The sequence below is a fragment of the Dromaius novaehollandiae genome, chromosome 8 (assembly GCF_036370855.1).
Source record: "Dromaius novaehollandiae isolate bDroNov1 chromosome 8, bDroNov1.hap1, whole genome shotgun sequence".
NCBI lineage: Eukaryota > Metazoa > Chordata > Aves > Casuariiformes > Dromaiidae > Dromaius > Dromaius novaehollandiae.
The window spans coordinates 36,053,039-36,076,803 of NC_088105.1; the positions used below are offsets into that span (position 1 = coordinate 36,053,039).

A 23,765-nucleotide genomic window follows, 5' to 3' on the forward strand; every position below is an offset into this window, starting at 1 on the left:
TCTGATCTATCTAATCACATTTTTTATTAGAGAGAGTCAGGAAGTCAGTAAATTTACTCTGAATCTGCAGCATTTTGATCAAAAGCTGGATATGGACAAAAATTCTAAAAAAGTTTAAGCTGCTTGTAGCATTTTAGTGGGACAAATATTTAATTATTTCACTGTTGACTGTTAGTACAGAAAATCCTAGCTAAATTATTTTTTCTAGGATGGCTTGATTAAAGTTTGTTTACTTCTCTTGGACGGTTTCCATGTGATTTATGAAAGGTCATTATTTTAGGCTTATGAGCAAATAAATGATTTCTTTATTGGGTCTCTGCTGTGGGAGGAAGGTGGACAAGGAAGTCAGGATCAGCAGAAGAGCTAATGAAATGCAGATTAAGATCTTAAGAAGAAATTGGAAGGAAAGAGGAAGTCCTCCACAGCTACAGTGGTTATTTTTAACAGGACTAGTTAAGAATGCAAAGTCAGTTGTTATGTTTTTTCAGTTATTGGCAAAGGTACAAAGAAATGAACCTGAAGTACTATGTTTCATGTCTGCTTTGAGAGAAACCTGTGGAAAACCTCAACATTTATTATACCATCTTTTTTAGTAATGAGGAAGAGAATTCTTTCAATACCTTAGAAATCTAACTAGTCCAGCGCAAACAAGTAGCTACCCCTTATGAGCATCTCCAGACTTGCTTTGGCTGTCACTGATTAGCGTCAGAGTATTTATGAAGTATTTTATTTACAAATAAAGACAGAACTTCCTAGATTCCCTAGGATTTTCTACTTTTTCTATTGCTTTCTGATAAAAAGCACATTTTTCTGACCTGCCTCAAGATCAAAACCTGTATCTCCGGAAAGGCAAAATATAAGAAGCTGCTGTTAAGACTCCATTCTGCATATGTATTTGTCGTCTTCAGCACCAGAAGCCATCTGGATATTGCTTTGAAATAGATGGATTATGGATAAAGTTATCAGAAGGGATTAGTGCGATTAGAAAGACATTAATCCTGTCAAGAAGTAATGGTCAAGTATTAACCGCCAACAGTTGTTCCTAGAATCATGTTTGTTTTCATTCACCCCCCACCCTCCCTCGCATTCTCATTTTGTAATTGCATGCCACAGAAAAGACCTTCCTAAGCAAGTTCTCCCAGTGAGGCTGGGAAGCTCCTCCAGCAGCTACATTAGAGATGATTATATTACAGTTGAGCAGCATGAAAGTGAAGTGCTGGCTTCACTAATGCTGCTTGATCATGCAGGCAGGCTCTCGTTTACCTTTTTGTCAAGGTCAGGCCCTTAAAGTTTCAACATGGTAATAATCTCCATTTCCGCAGCACCAGCCATTCAATCATCTTAAAATGCTTTTCTAATATAAGCATCTATCATGTAGGAAGGTGGTACTTCCATTTTACTGACAAGAAAACAGAGAAAATAAGGCACTTAAAGATAAACAATTTGCAGTGAAGGAACATATGCCTGAAGTGATCTTTGCATTGGGAAGGACCATCAGCCTTTTCCTCGCCTGAGCCCAGCTACATCTGCTTTTGTGACAGGCTGCTGCACCTCTATGGAGGTACCTTTCTGGAACAGTTTGCAGCAATGAAAATAGGAAACTTCTCAATAATGACAGAGAGATGAAAAACTTTCTCTAGCTTTTTCTATAATGTGATGCTTGGTTTTGTTTTTAGGCTTCAGAGGAGTTAAAATGATTTAAGGTGGTGAGAAAGAGGGATTAGAATAACTTCTGCTTTCCAGGATAAGTATCTTCTGCTTCCTTTTAAAATGACAGCATACCTACAGAGCCAGAATACCTCCAGACCTCACTGCCATGACTGATAAAGAAGTCTGCTGCTCTCAACACATGCCATATGAGAGTGCCTGTCTCTGCGTCACCCTTCGTGCCTCCCCTGCTTAATGTGCTAGGTTATAGTTTGGGTTTTTTTGCCTCCAGATGCTATGCCACACTGAACAGCAAAAATGCTTCCTGCCCAGGCATGCACAAACACATCTCTTCATCTGTGCTTGGAATACATATTACAGACAATAAAGTGTCATGTTGGGTGGAAGCCGATGCTGCCTTGTACCTCCAGTCCCATCTACCCACTTTTAAGTGATGCCCAGACCTCCCACATGACATGACACAATTTGTCTAAGCGCAAAGGAAGATAAAACCCTGCAGTACTCCATGTTCACACCCTGAACTAAGCTGGATCAGGTTTCTGTTGCGCACTTGTAGAAGGATGGCCCATTTGCATAGGTAACTTTTTCAATGCATCGCTACGTGCAGTCCACATAGGCAGTAACGTGACACCTAGACTCTCTGTGAGTTTTACTTGGACTCCAATAGTTTGCAGAATACCAGTTTATTAACAGGCTTCTGCTGATCTGAATACAGCTACAGAACTATCATAATCTGCAAAAAGCTTATCCCAATGTCATCCCAAAAGCTTGCATAGTATTGCAGCTGGATTTGCAAAGGAACCAAGAAGTCTAGATTCCTGCTGAAAGTCCAGGGGGCTACAAAGGCTCATCTCCTTTGAAAAATCAGATAAGAGGAAAGAGCATTTTTAAAGTTCAGATACCTTGGCATAGATGAAAATAAAGTGTCTATGTACAATAAAGACAAATATAAAAGGTGATAGCTGTTTTACAAATAGGAGTGCTGCAGCAGTTCCTACATGGTTACATTATCAGCTATAAGTAGCACATCAAATGTGAATTAATTTTTCAGAGAAGCTCAGTATACTGCTATTTTACAAAAAACTGCAATCTCATAGGTGAGAAGCATTGTGGAAAATCTGGCCCTTGATCTTCAGATTACTACAGATGAACAATAAGCTGGAAGATCTAGCTGGCTGTAACATGCTAATTGCAGAGATAGTATTTAATTTTACAGCTAGGCTGCTGGAAAAAAAAAACGAAACAAGTAAATCTACATTTCTAGTACACCATAACATACAGCTTTTGAAATCTGTTTTTAACTAATGCTTAATAAAATAGTGCAAGTTTTATTTTTCCCAAAATGTTGAGGTCTCCTTTTCCTTATTCTCTAACAGTTGTAAGCATTAATGAGAAATGGATGTGCATTGCCCACATCCTTCCAGGAACTCACATCATGCATTGCCTTTTCTTAGTGTACTATAGGAAATCTGTTCTCGTGAACTAAAGTAAACAGGCAGGACTTTGTTCAGCTCATGGTGGAGATCAGTGTCCAATGACCGTTCCATCACTGCTCCCTCCCAAACCGTCCAATATGTGGGGCTACTGCAATACATCTATGAATGCTGGAGGGAATGAACAGCAATCTTTGATCACTGAGAGATAAAGGAGATCTGAGACACTGTAGTATCGCATATCCCGGCTCGTTTGTTGACTTTAGCTGTCCTAATAAAAAAAAGTATTTCCTAAATCCGAAGGTCAGGATGCAAACGAAAACAAATGATCTCTTAAATATGGACATGCAGCTTCCTATCTGTAGAAAGAGTGGAAAGAACTAGGGATCTTAATAACATTTTACTTTTTGTTTTGTCAGTTCTTTCAACTGTTCTTAGATTAAGAAAAGAACAAAAGGATTTGGAGCACAAATTTGAATTATAAACAAATGTCAGATTCATTCAACTGTTTATAGTTCACAGATGTTTCTGCCCTTAGGAAACAGAGGAAATACAAGCCAGCTCCTCAAGCTTCATATGCCATCACAGTTTCTTTTACAAAACACTTCAGATAAGTATTTTAGAGCACTCAGGAGACTGCAGAAAGACTCTGTTAGGTCTACCAACTACTCATACCCAATTTGTAATCACTTTGGTGCTTTCCACACTCATTCACTTTGTGACCATAGATGTCTATTGCACATCATTAGATCCCTACCAACACTTCTTAAATAATTTGTACCGCGTTGGTCCAATTTTGTCATTAGGATGTGTAAGTCTGCAACATGTCACATTTCCCTTAAACAGTTTGTACCTCTACATTACACGAGTAAGAGAAAATGCTAGAAGACACTAGAAGGATAAAAAGGAGCCATTATGGGACCTGACCATTAGACTTCACATGTCTAAACACAGCTAACTACAGCACGGATAATGAAGTGAAAAAGATGTCTGAGGCACTGAGCAGGGTTTCATAATATGGTTTCCTACGGAGGTAGAATGGAATTTTCTTCTATAAGCTCAGGCAATCTCAAAACAGCATTTGGAGAATTTCTGGGGTAATCTGAGATGAGTTCTGCAATATAATAGATGTAGATAATATAAAGTAATATAACTGTGTCAAGTCAGATTGCTCTCTGACTAGTTCTTCTTACCCTTGGCTAATCCTTCCCTTTCACTTTCATTCAAGTACAGTTCTGCTTTTCATTCTGTAAGCAAATATATTTACCCTTTCTAGTCATCCCTTTAAAGACTCACATCTCTAGACTGGCTTTCCCCTCAATAAAGACTGTAGCTAACATATCCTAGGAAAGGGCTAACAGCTTTTTCTCTATTATTATTTAGGTAACAATGCTACACATGACATAGTTCAGAAATGGGAAGTTATACACACTTTATGTTATCATTCAGATACCACACAGGTTTTCCCACACTAACCCAACAGAGTGTTTACCCTCCTCTTTTGGGGGAGATCTGTTCCTAGCTGCCAGTATTTTTCTATTGGTAAGATAATATAGGTAAATTAGAGAAAAAAGTCCAGATTCTAACAGTGTGAAGAAGCAGCCCTGGGTTTTCCAGCGGCAATTTAATTATATGGGAAAATACTGCTGCTTTGGGGACATTATCAAATATTGTTCTGAGTAGGATCTTCAGAGAGCCGCAGGCAGCATTCTGCAGCTCCTCAACACCTCGCTAGGTAATACAGTACTTAAATGATTGCACTTGATTATGTCCCGGTTTGGCAGCTTGCGTAAGCATAACAGAAGTGACTGGTATGGGGGAAACAATGACTGGAGAGAAGAGTTGAACTTCTACATAGCAGAAAAGGCACCCAAGCCAAAACTGATCAGAGGCTTATGTTATGTACCCTTTTCCAGGCAGCCTTCATTCAAATTATGTGAATTTGTCAAGACAACATAGAAAGCAATCTCTTGGCACCGGGAATGGATTAGAAGCAATAGCACTGCACATGTTGTCATTCGTGTAAAACCAGGATTACTGAGTGAATGAATTCTGCCTGGTCTCTTGATTTAATCATAAATGAGAAAAAGACAAATTGCACAGTCTTTTAGAGATCTGTTTTTCCATTCTGAATAGATACTATAGTGACCATATCAGGCAGTGATTTATGTTCATGGTAGAAGATTTAAATTGCAAATGTCAGTATCAGACTCAGATTGTCAAAGTCAAGTCACAGTCAAATTTTTCATCCCTAGCGAACGGTAAGCTCATGTAGTAAAACAGACAAGTAATCTCCAGTCTGGGGTCTGTTATCAGTTTCATCCACAGCTGACAGCAAACAAAGCAGTGCGTGACAGACTTTACCCATGCTAGTGGTCTATCTTACAACATCTTTTTAACCAAACCCTGAGCTCTCAAAGAATATGCTGTTGCTGTGAAGTTATTTAGGGCACGTCTGCACAGATGATTGCAGACAGATGTGAGCTCGAGCTGTCTTTGCTTTGAGCTGCCAAGACTGGTCTGGAAGCCATATAGCCACATTAGCCCTTTGCATATGAGCTTGGGAGCAAAGCCACACTAATGCGGCTGTGTGGCTTCCGGCATGGAGCTGGCACGTGTCTGCCAAGCTTGGTTCATGGGCTAAGCGTGCCCACATCTGCTTGCACCCGGTGTACCTCCACAGCCTTTTACAGAGTTTATACAATTATCAACTCTTCAAATTTAATTAAGGAGTCCTGAAAGGCAAAATTTGATACAGCACAGTAGAGCTGAACAACAACAGAATCCCATTAAAACAGAAAGACAAGGAAAGAGCAAAATTTTTCATTAGTGGCATGTTAAAATGCCAATGCTTTCCTCAAACAAGAGTGTTGAGAAAAAACATTAAATAGAGAAAAAGGGTACTTTAATGGAGTAGTTTCCTAATTAAATACTAGGTTTTAACAGCATGAATAAGAACAACCCAGTCAGGAATCCAAGCAGAAGGATAAGGGATTACCAGAACTGATGGTATTATAGACAGGAATCCCCTTAAAGGAGGACAGTTCTTATATTTAGCATATCATATTTGATTCAGCCAACAAAACCCCAACAGTATCAATATTTTATTCCTATCTCCAAACAAACTCTCAACTAAATATTAATTTTTATTAGCATATGTTTGTTTGTATCAGGCACAGCATACCCAGACGAATGAGCTTTATAATTTATCAAAATCCAGGTCAAATCAGTTGAGGAAATAATCTTTTTTTTTTTTAGAAGATTCTGCACATGGAAAAGCATCAAATCTCTGTTGCACATTTCTTAAATATCTAGAAAACTGTTAATGGTAAATAAAAACACCTCTAATTATTACTTCTAAGGTTAAATGAAACAAACTGCTCTCTCTAAAAGCAATATTCATTGGGGTTACAAGCGGGTTCAGAGCAAATCTAAGGCAGCTAGATAGTTAAATTCTGTCCTGACAATTCTTTCCCACAAGTAGTCTCACTGCTCGCTCCTAATAATAGTCTTGGAAATCTAGGCCATATATATGTCACCAGATAGATAAAAAAAAAATAATCACATAAACAAGAGGGTGTTGAAGTACAGGACCCAGTGTTCTATTACCTAAACAGAAATACATCTGAAATAAATACAGAGAACTGAATAGGTCAAATTTTCAGCTAGTGTAATCTGTGTAACTCTGGTTTTAGCTGGCTTTTCTGAAGAAACATGGCTTATGCAGTCAGAGGGGTGTGTGTGTGTGTGTGTGTGTGTGTGTGTGTGTGTGTGTGTACCTTGCTAACAACATCTTAATTCATTTTTCTGTCAAATGATACAGAGGGGGTGGATTTCTCAGAAGGAGAGAATTAAGTTCCTGTAAGGTCTGTGAAACTATATGGCCGAATACAGGACAGAAACAATCTGTGTGCTTCTAGTACTATCTTGATGCAAGAACCCATGGGCTGCAAGCCCTGTCTCCTCCCCAGCTTGCCTTACAGATCTGCAGCACACACGTTTTGCAGTTCATCTTCAAAGATGCAGGAAGTCTGACGAAGGTGATGTACTCTGCATGCACAGAGAGCTCTACGGCGTGCACGCTGTGAAGCCAGACTTCCTCCACTACAGAGTCGTTGGCACATGTGCATTTTGAACAGAAAAGGAGACTCAAACTTCCTTCCTGGGGTCAATGCTACGGTGTAAGCTCTCTGCCTGCTAGAAAGAATCCATGCCAAAGAGAAGCATTATAAATGCCTCAGTAGTAGTAAATTTTTCAGTCACTGCTGCTTCTTCAAAACATCAGTCACAACAAGATATGAAGTTGTAGAAAACCAGGTTTCAGTAACAGCCTCCTCCAATACTTCTGTAGTCCATGCAGTTATGCTTATTAAAAATCAAAGTTCCGGCCCACTGGAATTAGCTCAGTACGAAACTGGTAACATGAGGTGAAGATCACAGGGTAGGAAACGGGCACAAGAACAAAGATGCCCCAAAGGGAGCCAACAGCACACGAGTTACTGTGCAGTAACTGCCAGCGTACCTGGCCCGCGTTCAAGCCAGGCCTTGTGGATTATCACTGCTGGCACAGGGAATATTTGCCCAAAGTGTTTGCATTATCTTTAGCAAAAGTGAGATGATATTGATGGGAAACTTGAGTGTTTGTTTCTCTCCCAGCTTTTCGGCTTAGTGTGGAGCACAAAGACATTCGGATTAGATTTAATTGTTTCAAGTGCTCAGAATTCGAGAAATTAAAGGGTTGCCCAGATACCCCAGACAAGTGGTTTGTCTTGACAGCATTAACTGCGGGTGAGGGATATATGTGACAACATGAAGGTTATATTTAAGTATACTGAAAGAGAGTAGAAATTTTCTATTTGCTGGGAGGGCAACACTGTGTTAGAAAATGCGTCAGATAGCCTCCAAAATGCACTTCAATGACTGTAAACACCTCTGTAACCATTCATGTTTCCTTAGTCTTCTAGACAGAGCCATCTCCTGGCTAAAGGGTGTAATACAGCATTGAGCCTACACATGCCAAGGAATTGCTTAGACAGAAAGAAATGCGACTTCAAATTTGAGTACCTTGGACCAGCTGATCAGCAAATGCAGACCAGCATATCTGAGCATCTGGACCTGTGCTTTTTTAAACATATCAGAGGATTCAGTGAAGGATGCACTGAAAGAGGATGCGCTTCTGCCACTGCCAAGTTTGTGTGTGCTTACTTGAAAAACTAAGTTATTTGCTGAATTATTTTGAAAATAATGGAGAAACTATATTTGTTATTATTTGCACTGCAGCAGTCATCAAATGAGGATCAAGGCCTCTGCCCCAAAGAGTAGAAGTCAAAGAACTTTAGCTCTTCTGCAGCAGATCTTTCAGACTTGTTGAGGGGGTCACCTTGTCCAGCTGCTGTAGGAGCTCAGGCAGAGTCTCTGCATGCATGGAAATGCAGATTTGGCTCCTGCTCTCTCTGTGCTTTCTTAATATTCCCATTCCCAGGTTTAAAAATAGTACCCTATGTGTATACACATAATCAGCACTATATATCTGGTAACAGTAGGGTCTAAAATTTGACCTTGGAACATTCCCCTTGTGAGTATTCCTAGGACAGATATAAACTCTGTGAGACTATTTCTTACCGTATCTTATTCACATTCTATATTAGATTCTCAAACCTAGCATGTATTTCTCAAAAAGTCTGGACCCTTCTTGCTAATGTTTTCACATCACGAGTATAAACTTAAATAGACACATATGATCTTATTTAATTCCAAGCATATACAGGGCTTGGTCTTGCTCCATGACAATGCTGGCAACTAAAACATTAGGCCAACAGTCTCAGAGAGGAAGATCCATTTCCTCTGCAATACAAACTATTTTATGATTCTATTCCTTATCTTCTTCCCTTGCCTCAAAAAAAAAAAAAAAGATTTTGTAATGACTTGCCCATTGTCCAATATTTTCTAATTTCAATGTATTCAGATTGTGGTTCCAGAAGAGTCTTAGTTACATTTTTTTAACTTAAAAATTTTAATATTTAAGCATTGTTTCTATCCATCTTGTGATCCAAGTCTTTTTCTCCATTTCCTTGATACTGTACAGAATAACAAAACTAGGGAAGATCCTTACAGTAGCTTCCTTTCGGTGCACTGTGTCTGGCTGTATGGTCTCTCCTTTTAGGAGCCCTAACATTTCTCTTTAAAAATATTTATTTTGCATATGCACACATGTAAGCATGCACGCACACACACGTGCGCACACACTCTAAGGAAAGTGACAGATGCTGTTAGCTGAAGCTTTATCCCACTTTTCTGCTAATATGCTCACCATTCTGACCTGGAACTACTTTTTTGTGTGTTCTCAATCCTTGAGGCAAAGGCAAATAAACAGTGTTCATGTGGAACCAAGGTGCCCTATGATCTAAAAGGCCATCTGAGCAGAATTACCGAGAATTTTGCAAATTCCAGTGTTTCAGGGATTCTCACAATGGACAGTGATGGGCACTGTCTTTCAGGGTCATGGTGGTAGTGTGAATCCTCTGGGGAGAAAACTGACTTACACTGTGGGCTCCAGACTTGCCTAAATCTGAAGAAGTTCAAATCACTTCTCCTGTGTCTTAGAGAAGTGCCCTAAGCGATGTGGATGGGGATATTTTCTACCACGGTGGCAGAACCTCTGCTTAAACAATATCAACCTGTATCCTTAATGAAAGTCCATGTCACCACCAAAGCCAAAAGCTCATGTAAGGCTCAAACTAGCAGGCTGGTTTTACTGGTGGTTGCTTTTTCAAGGTTTTTCTGTCTGTGGGAAAAGAAAAGGTAAGACCACAGGTGACAGGAGACCTCAGGAGAGGAGCAGAAATAAGATCACCAGGAGCACGAAACAGACTAGTAAAATTTGAGATACAGCACTTCTGGGTATTGTGACTGAATTAAATAAGACAAGGAAACTACACGTTGAAGAAACAGTTTCCTGTTGTTTGACTAATTTCTCCTGCAGGCAAGGAACTTTTTAAATAAACACAATTCAATCAAAGATACCTAACTATATCATTACTTTCTTCTTCCTAATGGAGACAACCTGCAAAATTCCTATTTACTACCTAACTATATAACCATCCAGTCAAAAGAGGTATAGTACAATTTTCAGCCACTTCTGTTTAAGGCTGGATTTGTGCTAGTGACTTATAAGTGAAAGACTTTCTAGCCTATTATCAGTCTTCTGAGCCACCTTTTACTCCTACTGCAAATCTTCAGGATAAACTTCAGGATAAACATCCTCCTTTTTCTTTATAGATAATTTTATACTTGTTGAGAGAAAAATTTGTACTAACTTCATCTGGGGCATAAGATTAGAAGTTTTTTCAGGATGCTGTATCCCTGGCTCTTGCAAACAACAAAACAGAGTAATTTATAATATAAATTAAGTGGTATTGCTCCCACAGGGCAGGCTGAGAGTATTCCAATTCCAAGAAGAAATTTAGTTTAAATGTGTGAGTAGATTATTAAAAAACAGCCTTCATTTACTAATTTTATGAACTGTATGTGTGGGAAATACTGTGCTTGTTATTAAAGAAAAAAGCACTGTATGGGGATTTATTTACATCTGGAATATCTTTTGTTTGCAGAAACAACTGAAACTCCTGTAGGCAATAGCAAGCAGTGATTAGTCTGTTGTACAGGGAGACAGACTCATACTGTTTTGCAAGGACAGCTAATCCCTTTGAAGATCCCTTCACTAAGTTTCTTCTCATTCTTCCTCAGAGGGTGGAGTTCATCCTTTCTAACAGAACAGCCCAGAGACTCATTCCTGACACATCCATAGCTAACTTATAGCTACTACAGACTGTGTCGGAGCAGCTCTTCACCAGGGTGTTGCTTCTCCTTCTGACATCACTAACAAAAAGTGGGGATCGAAAGAACTGTAAATTTTAGGGAAGGACATATGATTTAGCTCCAACTCTTTTCTGCCCTTACTACATCACTTCCTCATGTGAGATTCTTGTTTTCCTTGGAAAACTCTGCTTTGACATCTCAAAAAAATTTCTACATATGTTGTCTTGATTTTCTCTAGCTGCATGGAACAGAACCAAGACCTAGACCATTAATTCTGTCACCAGTGAAAGTGGTGTTGTTCTGCCTTTAACGTGATAAAGAATCACCAAAATACACAGGAGGAAAGCTGTGGCAAATGTTGCAGATTACCCAGTCAGACCAGTATATATTTAGTATAAATGAGTGAACTGCTATTAATATTTATGTGTGGAAAAGTCTGTAACACATATAGCACACAAGTGTGATAGGCATACCAACAGCTTATTTTCTTTAGTATTATTTCCACAGTGTTCACTGCAACACATATTTTAGCTGTGTTGCCCTCTACAAACTGTACGGTATTGCTCATTTGCCTATATTGACTGGGGCACTGGAGGTAAAGGCATCCAAGGTAAGCTTACATAACTCTATTCTAATAGTCAAATAGATGCTAACTTATCCAGTTTCCCCTGTAATTACTTCTTCCCTTTAAAATATATGCCAGTGGAAAAAAACAAAAAATTGTTTGAGGTTTGAGAACCCAGTTCTTTCTTATGACTTGTCTAATTCATTTTAGTATGCCTTGCTGAAGGTCTTATTTGAGCCACCTAGCTAGTACTGCTGTCAGAGATTCATAACTACTTTAGAAAGCCTGTTCTTCCAGTTACTTTCTGCCAAAACCAAAAGTTCTCCCATTTTGCTGAAACTGTTTTTACTTCACAGTGATATTTAAAGTGAAATAGAGACACTGTAAGAAAAACAACATGTACACCTAATACCAGTCATTGAAAAGTGTATTTCATGAATTCCTGGAAGGAGACAAAAATAGTATTTCAAGAACATAACCTACCCCGTATTACATTTTAAAAAGTGATTTATGAGTCTGATTTTCAATGTGCTTACATTCCAGCTGAAGTCAGACATATATTTTTTCAGTGGACACATTTTTTCCCCCCCAATATTCATCATAATGCAGCAAATCCCTCAAAATACTGCAGAAGATCATAAATTAATGGTGCCATTTCATCATATTTGTATGGTGTATTATTTCAATTATTTTGATTTAAGGGAGACTTTTTTGGTATGCTGCATTATTTATTCCATACCTTTAACTTTTAGTTAGCTTCAAGGAAAAAGTTCTCCCATTAAAATGAAAGAAGAAAACATCAATTAAAAAAATGTGTCTTTAAGCAAAATGTTCCCATTGATTAAAAACTATTCAAAGCTCTGTTATAAATACGAATGTGCAGCTGTCAGTAGTGGTCTTGGCACTCTGATATTAACTCAGTTAAAATCAAAATAGTGGTCATGATACGCCTTGTTTAGGAAACTTCGAAAGCTATTGGAACAATCACTGTCCTCTTACCTTGAGACAACCAGTGGGAGAATCAACATTTTCAGCATCCTCATCAGTAATTCACCAGGGAACTGGAAATAACTAATTTCCTACAAATACAGGGAGAGATGTTTATTGTTTTAAGATAACAAATATCTGTCGTCATAAGTGCTGCAACAGCTGTGCGTCAAGTGATACGATCAGATAATATTTGTGTAATCTGCAGCTGTGGTATACAAGGTGGCAAAGATGGTAGGCTTTAAAAGATTGCTTTAAAATTAATTAGATTACGTACTGTGTTGTAATTCAACAAAAACAAATTGCATTGTTCATCCCTTTGCAAAAGTAGAAGAAAATGAAATATGCCATCTCTTGAGGACTACTGTTACGAGGTTCCTCCGTGTAATCCCTTCATTCTGCATGTTGCATGTTTTGCTGCATGTGTATGAAGCTACAGCTTGGATGTAAAAAAATTTCAGGCTGAGATTAGTGGTAGCAGAACACGGAATGGTTTTAGTTAGCACATTCACTTAGTGCCATATTTTTTCAATTGAGATTTATATTTTCTGCTGAGAAAAAGCATTCAGCATGCTGCCATGTCTGTCTAGTCTGTTAGACTAATGCAGCAGTAAGAAATGAGTATCTGCAAAGAGATTAGCTGGAGTATGGTGGAGAAATCCCCAAGCGACTTTAATAACATGGTCTATAATGATGGGAAATCCCAAATCAATTAATGTGAAATACCAGTGGTGTAATACAAACACCTGCACCTCTGTATATCTGTAAGTTAAAATTATGCCCAGCGTTTTGTTAAGACATACATGTTCCAAAGTAACGTAAAATCTGATGGAATATATTGTGCCACCAGTTTTTAACAGGCAATATTCTAAACATATCTATTATAGGCCATGTTTCAACCAGTTTAAACACTCAGTATTATTATCCATACCCGCAACATTATAAAGTGGTTACGCTGGACTTAGTAGGTATCTTAAAGACTGGAACCATATGACTTCGCAGTACTTATGGTTTGAAAATGTGTGAAAGGACTGGAAGGAACAGTGTAGATTAAAGTAAAAGTTTTAACAAGCGCACACACACGTTTTTTATCTTGAAAAGTCCATCCTGAAGTTCCTCAAGTTGCTAATGCCTTTAGTTACGTAAGTACGGCATTTTCTCATCCGCGCCACGCCGTCGCGCCACACGTACCTGCTGGGAGAGCCGCCTCGTCCGCAGGAAGAAGCCGAGAAGACAGCCCACCGTGACCGACAGCACCGAGAGAATGAGCAACCCATTCCTTTTACAGACATCCTTGACCCGAGCGAGGACTGCGTCGAAAGCCACCGCCATGCTGCCCTGGGTGCTCCCCGGGGAAGAATCAGCATCCCCCGGGGCGAGGGTTCGCCAGCTCCTCCGGCCGGAGGGCACCGCGCCGGCTCTGCACAGATCAGATCAAAGCACGCGCAGCGCCGCGTAGCTGGCCCGCAAGGTCACCCCTCTGCCAATGGCCACCGAGCAAGCAGCTGGCATTACTGTTCCAAATTAATACCGACAATCCTATTACCGAACACATCATTAAGAACCTGGAAGGAGATTAGGGAGCTCTGGAAAACTGGAACAGAATGCAGTAGTATGGCTAAAAGCAGCCCGCTTCCAAACACAGCGACACCCGGGGAAGAAAGGTAACGTTGGAGCGCGTCCCCCCGTATTCCCGTGTGGGGTCTGAACGGCCAAACCTAAGGAGGCAACAGCCGGCCTTAGGCCTTTAAAGTGCTAAAAGTAACCTTACCGCGTAGCTCCTCTAAGGGCAGCGCCGGTAAGGTCTGGAGCTGGACTATCACAACAGGGCGAGCCAGGTGAAACTGGGCTTCATTAACTAAAGCAGGCTTGGTATTTTTTGTTGTTCTTAGTAAATATAAATATAAAAGAAACTGAATGAGCAGAATAAGAGGCATATATCAAACAGAAACTACCACTCTGCTGGGACCTGCAAGGACGCTCCCCGGCGTTTGGCATTTTTCATCCGGGAAGTGAAATGATTTCACTTTTTCCTCCTACCACTATGTTGATTAGAGTAGGGCCAATTTGCTTTCAGAGGATTATCAGACTAAGCCGCGCGGATTGCTTTCCTTTCCTTCGCTGTGCCTGCACTCGCTCCAAACAGATTTTCCTGCTAATGACTGATAAAAATACACTACTGTAACTATTGCTACACTACTTTTTCTTACAGAAGCGTTACCGTTGTGTCTGGGTTAGTATTCTAGCGTTATTCAGTATTTTTATGGAAAATATTCCATACTCTCGTTACAATAAATTTGATTTTTATCATACTGTGTTTTTATACGGTGTGTGTGATAAAGTGCTCATGTGTGGGTAGAAAAGTGCACGAGAAACTAAGTTTTCTTCAGGAAGCTCTGGATGCTCTGTGGTCAAGGAGCCATAGGGGCACTCCCAAAAAAAAGAGGAAAGAAGGAACGCTGAATAAGAGCGCTGTCCGCCAAAGAGGATTTAATCACATAAAATTGCGCTGGCGCAGATGTGAACGTGCCGCGAGGCACCGCGCCCGTCAGGAGCCGCCCCGGCGCTGCCCGGGGACACCGTGACACGGAGCGCAGCTCCCCGCCCGAGGGCGTTGGGCGCCGGGCGGCCGCGGGAGGAGCCGCCCCCGCTCCCGGCACCGCGGCGGAGGCGGCGCGGCCCGGGCCGCCCCCTGGGCGGGCGGCGCCTGGCGGTGGGTCAGGCGGGCATCATGGCGGCGCGGCAGCTGCTGCTGAGGCGGACGGCAACGGCGGCGGCGGCGGCGCGCGAGCGGCGGGGCTACGGCAGCGCGGGCGCCGCCGAGTACCTGCAGCGCAGCATCGTGCCCACCATGCACTACCAGAAGAGCCTGCCCAGGTACCGCGGGGCGCCCGCCGGGGCCCTCGCGGCCGGCCTGGGGCGGGGGGAGGGGGCGGCGGTAACGGCTCGCCGCGACCGTTACTGAGGGGGGCGCGTGCGCGGCCGTGTGGGGCCGGCGGCAGCCCTGCGGCGCGGAGCGGAGAGGGAAGGAGACGAAACTCCCCGTAGCCCTGCGGCGTAGCCGCGTCCAGCGCGTCCTTGCCCGTAAGATACTGAGACTTTTCACTGTAATAACAAGTTGTTCCAGTTGGGTTTTCACACTGTTTTTCTTACCAGAAGAACTTTATGTCCATCTATTGCATTTCTTTCCATCCTCCTCTTCCACAAGTAACGTTTCAGCTCTTTGGGTAATATAGGGTGTTATAAAGGATAGGAAAGGGGGACTAATATGTAGGAAATGGGTCTTCGTTAGTCCTACTGCTCATGAAGTGTGTGTCTCTCCCTTTTTCCCTTCCTTCAGACTGCCCATTCCCAAACTAGAAGATACAATCAGGAGATACCTGAACGCCCAAAAACCTCTTTTAAATGATGACCAGTTCAGGTATGAACAAACAAGATACGCATATCGCAGTGTTATTTGCTGCATCAAAGCCGAGTGTTAAATATCAAAAATATGACAGCCTTTTGCCTGGTTTATTGGTTGCTTTAGGAAAACAGAGGAACTTGCTCGTCACTTTGAAAAAGGAATTGGAAGGCAGCTGCACGAGCAGCTAGTTGCTCAAGACAATCTTAACAAGCATACTAGTTACATCACAGGTATGTTGGCCTACGGGATAAAGAAAAAGTCTTCAGATCATCATGCTTGATAACAGACAGTTTATCATGCCAGAAATAAAATAGGTTGAAGTTCAAGCTGTCTGTTGCATCAACTTGGAGTAACAAGCTGTGAAGTTTACCTGTGACAGTATTTGACCAAATTACGAGTGCCTCTCTGGTGGACAGAAGACTCTACTTCTTGTAATCTTTATATACCAGAATTCTGCAGGACAGTCTGCTGCTGTTTAAAAAGAATCCTGATTCTAAAGACTTTTTTTTTCCTTTTTAAATAAAGAATTTCAAAGCCACTAGCAAAATATGGTAAAATGCTGTGGGATTAAAAACAATGGAAGGGAGGGGTGAACCACTGTCCTAATACTTTTTTTTTCTTTTTTACTTTTTTTTTTTTTTAACAAATTGATTACCTAGAAATATATTTCTGTAATCAGATCACTTTGCTGAAAACAGAATTTCTCTATGGCATATAGTATTATTTTTTAGTTTGTTCATTTGTAGCGGAACACCATGCATTCTGCAGTGCCTTTGTAAATGGGGAAATAGTTAAAATCACTGCAGATTTCTTATGTTAAAATATCTTTTTTTAAGGGTAGAGTTTTTAAGTGTAGGATGGACAGCTTTGTGGGAATATTCTGTAACCATTATTTCTTGGGAAAATCATCTCAGTGCTGGTATAAGAGATGGATGGATATTGAAGAAAGTATTTTTTCATGACATTGTATTTAAATTTGAGTTTGCAGTGGTTATCTTTTTTCTTTCTTTTTTCATTGCTATTTATGTTTAGGTTAATAGAGGAACTTAACTCTAGTAACTCCTTTAAGGAAACTACAGCAATTTCCTTCAAATAATTTCAAGTTATTTAGCAAGAAAAAACTGAACTTTGGGAGGCAGAAGAGGACAGTGCTCCAAACTTAAAAAAAGAAAAACCTCCGAAACCTTATTCTTTTAGCGAGCAAGAAAATGAGAGAGACAGAAAGAGGAAGATGAGAATAAAGAAAAACAAACATAATGAAGGTCAAAAAATGGAGACAAAGAGAAAGAATGGAAAGAGTGAAAGAAAAGGAAAAGTAAGCATATAGTTTTAGGTTAGTGATTCTTATTTATTGTTGCTTCCACTGTGAATATCTGCTAATGAAGGTATTGGATAGATAGCAACAGAGGTGGAAATGTTCAGATACCTATGCAAGTAGTATTTTACATGTTGTCTAGCTAATGCACTTCTATCTTTGGAATCTACCGACAATACCCAGAAAGGTGTTAGCTTAATAAATTGCCCAGCAACCACAAATTCTGTAGAAAATACCACGTTATTTCACATAAGCTGCTGTTCAGTTTATTAGCTTATATTTTCCTTTCACTTTGAACAGTATCTGGGGTTCTAACTGGTGACTGTATGGTGTTTATCAACAATAACCAGCATGCTACTTTGTGTCAGAGAACTACAGAGTGTTTGCTTTTTGTTTTTCTTTTTTTCCTTCCTCCCTCCCTCCCGCTGGCCTTACGAAAGACCTGTTCCACTTGAAATTGCTTGCTGGAGCTGTGTACAGTTGCCTCCACCCTGGACTTTAAAGTCCAGAGTTAAAAGATTATATGATGATGAGGCATGTGTTTATAAAACTATAGACGAATGGCAAATATTCACATGTGAGGACTTGGAATTAAAATTGTGACTTAGGTTTGCGAGTCCCCAGTAGCCTTCTTACACTCCAGCTGGAAGTTTCTACTTGGGACTGATCCAGGATTAGAAAAGTTAATACATTAGCTGCCATGAGAGGAAATCTGTGTGCACTTGCTTTGTTTGTCTACTTCCAGTCAGTGCTTAATACCATGACTTACTGGGTGTAAAGTTCTTAATGATGATGAAAAAGGAGGTACTTTAAAAATCCCTTAGCTTCCTATACCTCCTGGATTTTTGTTTACTCATAGACTCGTGTGACTGCATTGTAGAGCTATGATTAACTCATTTGGTTACGGCAAGCACACATCCTTTCGGTCACATTCATGCTTCTTGGTATGCTGACAGGCCACATGGTGAAATGAGACTGTTTAGAAGACCTGCAGGTGTCAAATATAATACTTTTTTCTGAAGCCTGCTCTTGTCCTGGAACAATAACCTTGAGGTCCCCTCTCACCTCTTCTTACTGCCAGCTTTAAAGCTGGCAATGCATTACCCAATGGTAATGTATTGGTATAAAGAGCTCTGTTCAGTGCTGATCATTCTGGTGCATAGAAAGAGGAAGGAGGGGAAAATGCAAGACAGCAAATATAGATGGAAGAATGCTGCCAAGAATGGGAGCAATAACAAGAAGAACAAACAATGAGGGAAACACTGGATCAGAAATAGAGTTGGTCCTAAAGAGAAGCATGCCTCAGTGACAAGGTACTGCAGAAATTAATAGCTTAAGTGTAAAGGTATTTTCCACTCTAAATGTGAGGTGTGCACCAAAATCAGTGCCAGGGGGCTCCATTATATATCGGGGGAGTTATGGCTCATCACTGAGACATACAGAAAACATGAAAATTGGCCCTCATTGCTAATGACATTGATGCTCTTGACATGGATTGTTCCAAATACGATATTTTTGCAATTAGCCAATAGTTCCTCTCATAATAATTGAAGGTTGAGAGAGTCCTTGGGGGAATTATTGCATAGGTTTGTGCTGTTGTTATGCACTTCAATAGGTATGCACTCCTCATCACCGTTGGGGGCAGGATACTGACTATATGAACCTCTGGTCTGACTCAGTAAGCTGCTTTTGTGGTCTGACCTATTTCTCAACTCTCTGTTTTCAGGTCCCTGGTTTGATATGTACTTAAAAGCACGTGAACCTGTTGTTTTGAATTTTAATGCATTTATGTCTTTTCCTCCTGATCCAAAATCTGAATACAATGATCAGCTCATACGAGCTACGAACATGACTGTTTCTGCTATACGTTTTATGAAGACCTTCAGGGCTGGTTATCTGGAACCAGAGGTTTTTCACCTCAATCCAAAAAAAAGTGACACTCAGCTCTTCAAAAAATTAATTCGATTTGTGCCTTCTTCTCTTTCTTGGTTTGGTGCCTACATGGTCAATGCATACCCCCTTGATATGTCTCAGTACTTTAGGCTTTTCAATTCAACACGCCTGCCTAAACTCAACAGAGATGAGCTTTATACAGATGAAAAGGCAAAGCATTTACTCGTACTGAGAAATGGGAATTTTTATGTATTTGATGTTATTGATAGAGATGGAAGTATGCTGAAACCTTCAGAAATACAAGCACACTTGAAATACATCCTCAGTGACAACAGTCCAACCCCAGCCTTCCCTCTTGGGTATCTCTCCAGTGAAAACCGAGATACATGGGCATTGTTGAGAAATAATCTATTGGACAATGGCAATGAAGAAGCTCTTCAAAAAGTAGACTCTGCCATCTTTTGTTTAAGTTTAGATGATTTTCCTGTTAAAGACTTTGTGCACTTGTCCCGCACTATGTTGCATGGAAGTGGTGCTAACCGCTGGTATGACAAATCCTTTAATCTTATCATAACTAAAGATGGCACTGCGGGAATTAATTTTGAACATTCCTGGGGAGATGGTGTGGCTGTGCTCAGATTCCAGAATGAGGTTTTTAAAGATAGCGTTGGAGAGTCAGCTGTCAGCCCCCAGTCCCAGCCTGCTTCAGTAGACTCTTCTAGAGCAGTACAGAGACTTGACTTCAAGCTGAATGATGCCTTAAAAGCAGGAATTACCAAAGCCAAACAGAATTTTGATTCTACTGTAGAAGCACTTACTCTTGATATAATTCAGTTCCAAAAAGGGGGCAAGGACTTTCTAAAGCAGAAGAAGATAAGTCCAGATGCTGTGGCTCAGCTTGCCTTCCAGATGGCTTTCCTTCGACAATACAATCAGACTGTTGCTACATATGAATCTTGCAGCACGGCAGCTTTCAAACATGGTCGTACAGAAACTGTACGTCCTGCCTCTGTCCATACGAAGAAATGTTCAGAGGCTTTTGTCAAAGAACCATCCAAACACAGCACAGAAGAGCTTCAGAAGATGATTGTCGAGTGCTCAGAATACCATGGCCGTTTGACAAAAGAAGCTGCCATGGGTAAGTAGGAATATATAGAACACTTGAGCTTTTCCACTGAAATGACTGCTTAAGTTGCAGTAAAAGTTTACTTTGCAACTAAATAATTTAATCTTGATGGAGGTCTGATGCTAAGTAGACTTTCTAGCATGAACAGTAGCAGAAGGTTCCAGTTCAAAATGTGTTCTGTATAACCCATTTCTTGATGGAGGAGAATGCCTCCATGCTCCTACTTTACTATTACATGTCTAGATTTTTTTCTCTACCTTAATTTCTCTTTTTATAGCAGCTTGGATATTTGAAGCATTGATTAATACTTAGAGCATGCTGTACTCTGGAAGGCAACCAAGAACTCTAGCTTTATGACTAACGAGTTGCTATGCTATCCCCTGCAGGCAGATAAAGGTTTTTAAAACTTGCAAACCAAACTGATTCTTTGGCTATGCTACTCTTGGTATTTTTCTATTTTTTTCCTTTGAATTGCCCTTCCCAGAAACATAACATATCTTTTCAGTAAAATCAGTAAGACTATTGAACATTACCCAGTAGCATCTAAAATGTGTCTCCTTTGTTGATACAATATCCTCTTCCTCTTTAGATTCATAAATTTAGGGAAGGCCTTTCTCTCTCTGACTTGTTTTAAACAACCTGAAAATATTCAGGTAAAAACTTGAATATAGTTAATTGAAGAATGTGATGTATTATTAAAATCTTTAACGTTGCACTTTTATTTACTATCATGATTGCTGGTCAAGGGCTAGCAATAAAACAGCTGTCCCTAAGAGAGGGCTCATTTCCTGGCATAGGTGTGCTAAAAGTGCAGATGTCTCGATTCTGTAAAATGTTTCTGCTAAGTTAAACAAAAGCTGTTCTACAGACCTTCTCCTGGTTTTGTGACTTAAAAGCAATGTGATGTCTAAGTAATGGAGTTTACTTCCCACAAAAATTAGTGATATCTCTAATAATTGTTACTTTATTTCTACAGGTCAGGGGTTTGACCGACATCTCTTTGGCTTGCGCTACTTAGCCTTATCCAAAGGTACTGCATTACCTGATTTCTACCAAGACCAAGCCTATGCTCGGCTTAATCACAACATCATTTCTACAAGCACATTGGTTAGCCCAGCTGTGCAATTAGGAGGGTTTGGCCCAGTGGTGCCTGATGGCTTTGGAATAGGATATCAAATGCATGGTGATTGGATAGGTTGCAATGCTTCCTCTTACCCAGCTAGGAATGGGAAAGAATTCCTCCAGTGTACATACAAGTCACTGGAAGATATCTTTAATGTTTTAAAGGGCAAAAAGATTAGTAGTTAGACATAAAAGGGCTGGAGCACTGAACAGTTGCAGAATGAAATGCAGACTATGTCTAAATGCCACTGCATAGTAATCCGGGTTCAATGTGGCTGAAACTGCCCAGCTGAATTCATTTATCTACATTGAATTTGGATACTGTGTAGATTCATTTTGAAATTTTTACCTATTTTGAAGAAATCAAGTACAGACCTTGGATGCATGTTTCAGGAAATACAAACATTCCCAATGTCAAAATTAAGTAACAGACCCATCATGTGCTCTTAAAATACATTATTTAAAATACAAAACAATAATTACGATGTTTAAGAACTTGAACAGCTATGCTTCATGAGTTTCAGGCAGACAGCAGTACTGTAAAACCACTCTTAAGCTGTTTGGTTTTAGAATAATGTATGCAACTCTTAAAATGTGAAAGAGGAATGGTAACATTTGCACTTTTATAGTAAGCTTGCTTACTATCTTGTCACACTTATTTTTCTCTCTAAACTTGAATCAGTGTCAAACTCATTGTGCCTCAAGTGCTTGAAGCCTTTCCAATGTAGCAACTTTTTGAGAAACAAAAATTGAAGTGGGAGACTTTAAGTAACCTGCAACCACCAATTATGTTGTTAAATCATTTGGAAATACTGTGTTGTAATAAAACTATCTATTAATAACCACAAAGTTATTTTATTACCATATCAAAGTAGGCAATATGAGTAATCTCTTGTATCAATAGTTTGTTTCTTATGAGGGGTGTATGAGGCTTGAAAAGAACTTTATTGAAAGCATGCTGCAATGTTCACTGTCCCCTCCCATATGTGAAGTCTGTCCAATAATCTGCTGTTTTTGTTTTGCTACTTAAACCTGTGCTCGTGTACCTTAAACAAACAAAATCACTGAACTTCAGCTTTTGTTTTCTTTTTTCCCTCCAAAATTTCTCTTACTGTGGAAAACATTTTCCTCTATTTTCTCCATGCTCTTGAACTTGAGTTCTCTTGTAATCTGAGTATTGATATCATTTATTGTAGCAAACACCAAAATCCTAGTGCTCAGAGGTGCATCATTAATACTTTAGGGCTTGCTGCAGAAGTTCCAAAGACTAAGGCTTAGCAGAACTCCCTGAAGAAGAGCTCGAGCCTAGACACAAGTAAAACCTAGTGGTGCTGGGAATGAGATGAAACTGAGGTAGACACATTCCTGGTGCACTGCTCACAGCTGAGGATCTGCAAGCTACAAAGAGGGCTAGCACCAAAAGGGGAGGGAACTTTTGCCAGTCAGAAGCCAAGCTTCTCAAAGGAGCTGGGATTCCAGCACAGATGCCCTTCACCTGGGAAGCTGCCTCTTGCACAGAATTCATTATGGTATGTACAAGCTGAACTCCTTTGCCTTTTGAACCTTCATGACTTGCACTTTGCTTTTCTTCTGGGAAGATGAATCTCTCTGCAGCTAAATAGCACAGCAGTGCTTGCTTCTGTAGCCAGTGTTTTAAATAGCTTTAATAGTGTAAAATTAATGCAGTTCTTGTCTTTCAGCACAGTCCACTGTGTCCTAGACAGGCAAATATATTAGCAGAATGTAAAGTCCAAGCATGGAGGTACAATGTGACTAATGAGGATCAAAGGCTCAGAAGTGTACTTGCCTTTACTTGTTCCTTGGGTATGTCAGCTTCCAGATTCTCCTACTGTCACTTTTTCTTTAGCACAGTAAGCATAAGCAGTACCATATCTTGAAGTATGCACTGCAAGTGCTAGGAAGGAGAGGGGCATGCTTTAAATACTTAAGCCAGAGGCTTGTAAAGTTTTCCTAGTCAGAGCCGTTTCCTTTGCATCCTGTGATACACTATTCTAGTTTAACTGAAACGGATTACTTAAAAAAAAAAAAAAAAAAAAAAAAAAAAAAAAAAAAACCAAACAAACAACCCCCCCCCCCAAAACCCATAAACTTACTATGACTGTCCTTGCATTCTCTTATTTCCTTCATCCCCCCAAACCTTTGAACTAAGTTCAGTAAAGACTGCTATTTTTTTTTTCATGAAAACAACTGGCAAGATTGTGAAAGCACTTGCCATTAAGTAGAAAGCCTGTCTGCAACAAGACATGAGTACGGTTTACCTAATGACATATTCAGAAAGACAGCTATTACATCTTCTGAAAATCAAGTTATATATAAAGTGTCAATAGGAATCAAGCTTGTTAACTGTTTGTAGTAAATTGATCTCAGCATCTGTACTTCAACTTGTAGAAAGCTATTACAAAAACATACCT

At 40.1% G+C, this 23,765-nt stretch overlaps 2 protein-coding genes and 1 long non-coding RNA gene across 4 annotated transcripts in view; 1 reads left to right on the plus strand and 2 right to left on the minus strand.

Annotated features, from left to right (window-relative positions):
• SLC1A7 (solute carrier family 1 member 7) overlaps positions 1–15,089 on the minus strand; it is a 60,459-nt gene extending 45,370 nt beyond the window's left edge. The window contains exons 1-2 of the mRNA XM_026105364.2: positions 13,663–15,089; positions 12,484–12,563 (exon numbers count right to left, since the gene is read on the minus strand). Of these exons, the coding sequence (XP_025961149.2) occupies positions 12,484–12,563; positions 13,663–13,803 (221 nt within the window). The 5' untranslated portion in view covers positions 13,804–15,089. The remainder of the gene's footprint in view (positions 1–12,483; positions 12,564–13,662) is intronic.
• A 52-nt stretch (positions 15,090–15,141) lies between these two features.
• CPT2 (carnitine palmitoyltransferase 2) lies at positions 15,142–22,402 on the plus strand. Of its 2 annotated transcripts, XM_026105345.2 has the most exons (5): positions 15,142–15,348; positions 15,812–15,892; positions 16,001–16,107; positions 18,919–20,223; positions 21,188–22,402. In XM_026105345.2, exons 1-5 carry the CDS (start codon positions 15,203–15,205, stop codon positions 21,517–21,519), a joined length of 1,971 nt encoding a protein of 656 aa, XP_025961130.1. In that variant the 5' UTR covers positions 15,142–15,202; the 3' UTR covers positions 21,520–22,402. The 2 variants fall into 2 exon arrangements, with proteins under 2 accessions (XP_025961130.1, XP_025961137.1); XM_026105352.2 differs by lacking the exons at positions 15,142–15,348; positions 15,812–15,892; positions 16,001–16,107 and adding an exon at positions 16,910–17,192.
• Positions 19,312–23,399, minus strand: LOC135329060 (uncharacterized). Its single transcript, XR_010390263.1, has 2 exons — positions 23,141–23,399; positions 19,312–23,049 (listed from the first exon to the last, which is right to left on the minus strand). It is a non-coding gene; the product is annotated as an uncharacterized LOC135329060 (long non-coding RNA).
• Between the last annotated feature and the right edge of the window lie 366 nt (positions 23,400–23,765).

Bases quoted from the DNA above. Each gene is read 5' to 3' on its own strand.
- CPT2 (XM_026105345.2), top strand. From the start codon at position 15,203: ATGGCGGCGCGGCAGCTGCTGCTGAGGCGGACGGCAACGGCGGCGGCG. The intron at 15,349-15,811 runs GTACCGCGGGGC...CCCTTCCTTCAG, and splicing joins TACCAGAAGAGCCTGCCCAG to ACTGCCCATTCCCAAACTAG. The intron at 15,893-16,000 runs GTATGAACAAAC...TGGTTGCTTTAG, and splicing joins TTAAATGATGACCAGTTCAG to GAAAACAGAGGAACTTGCTC.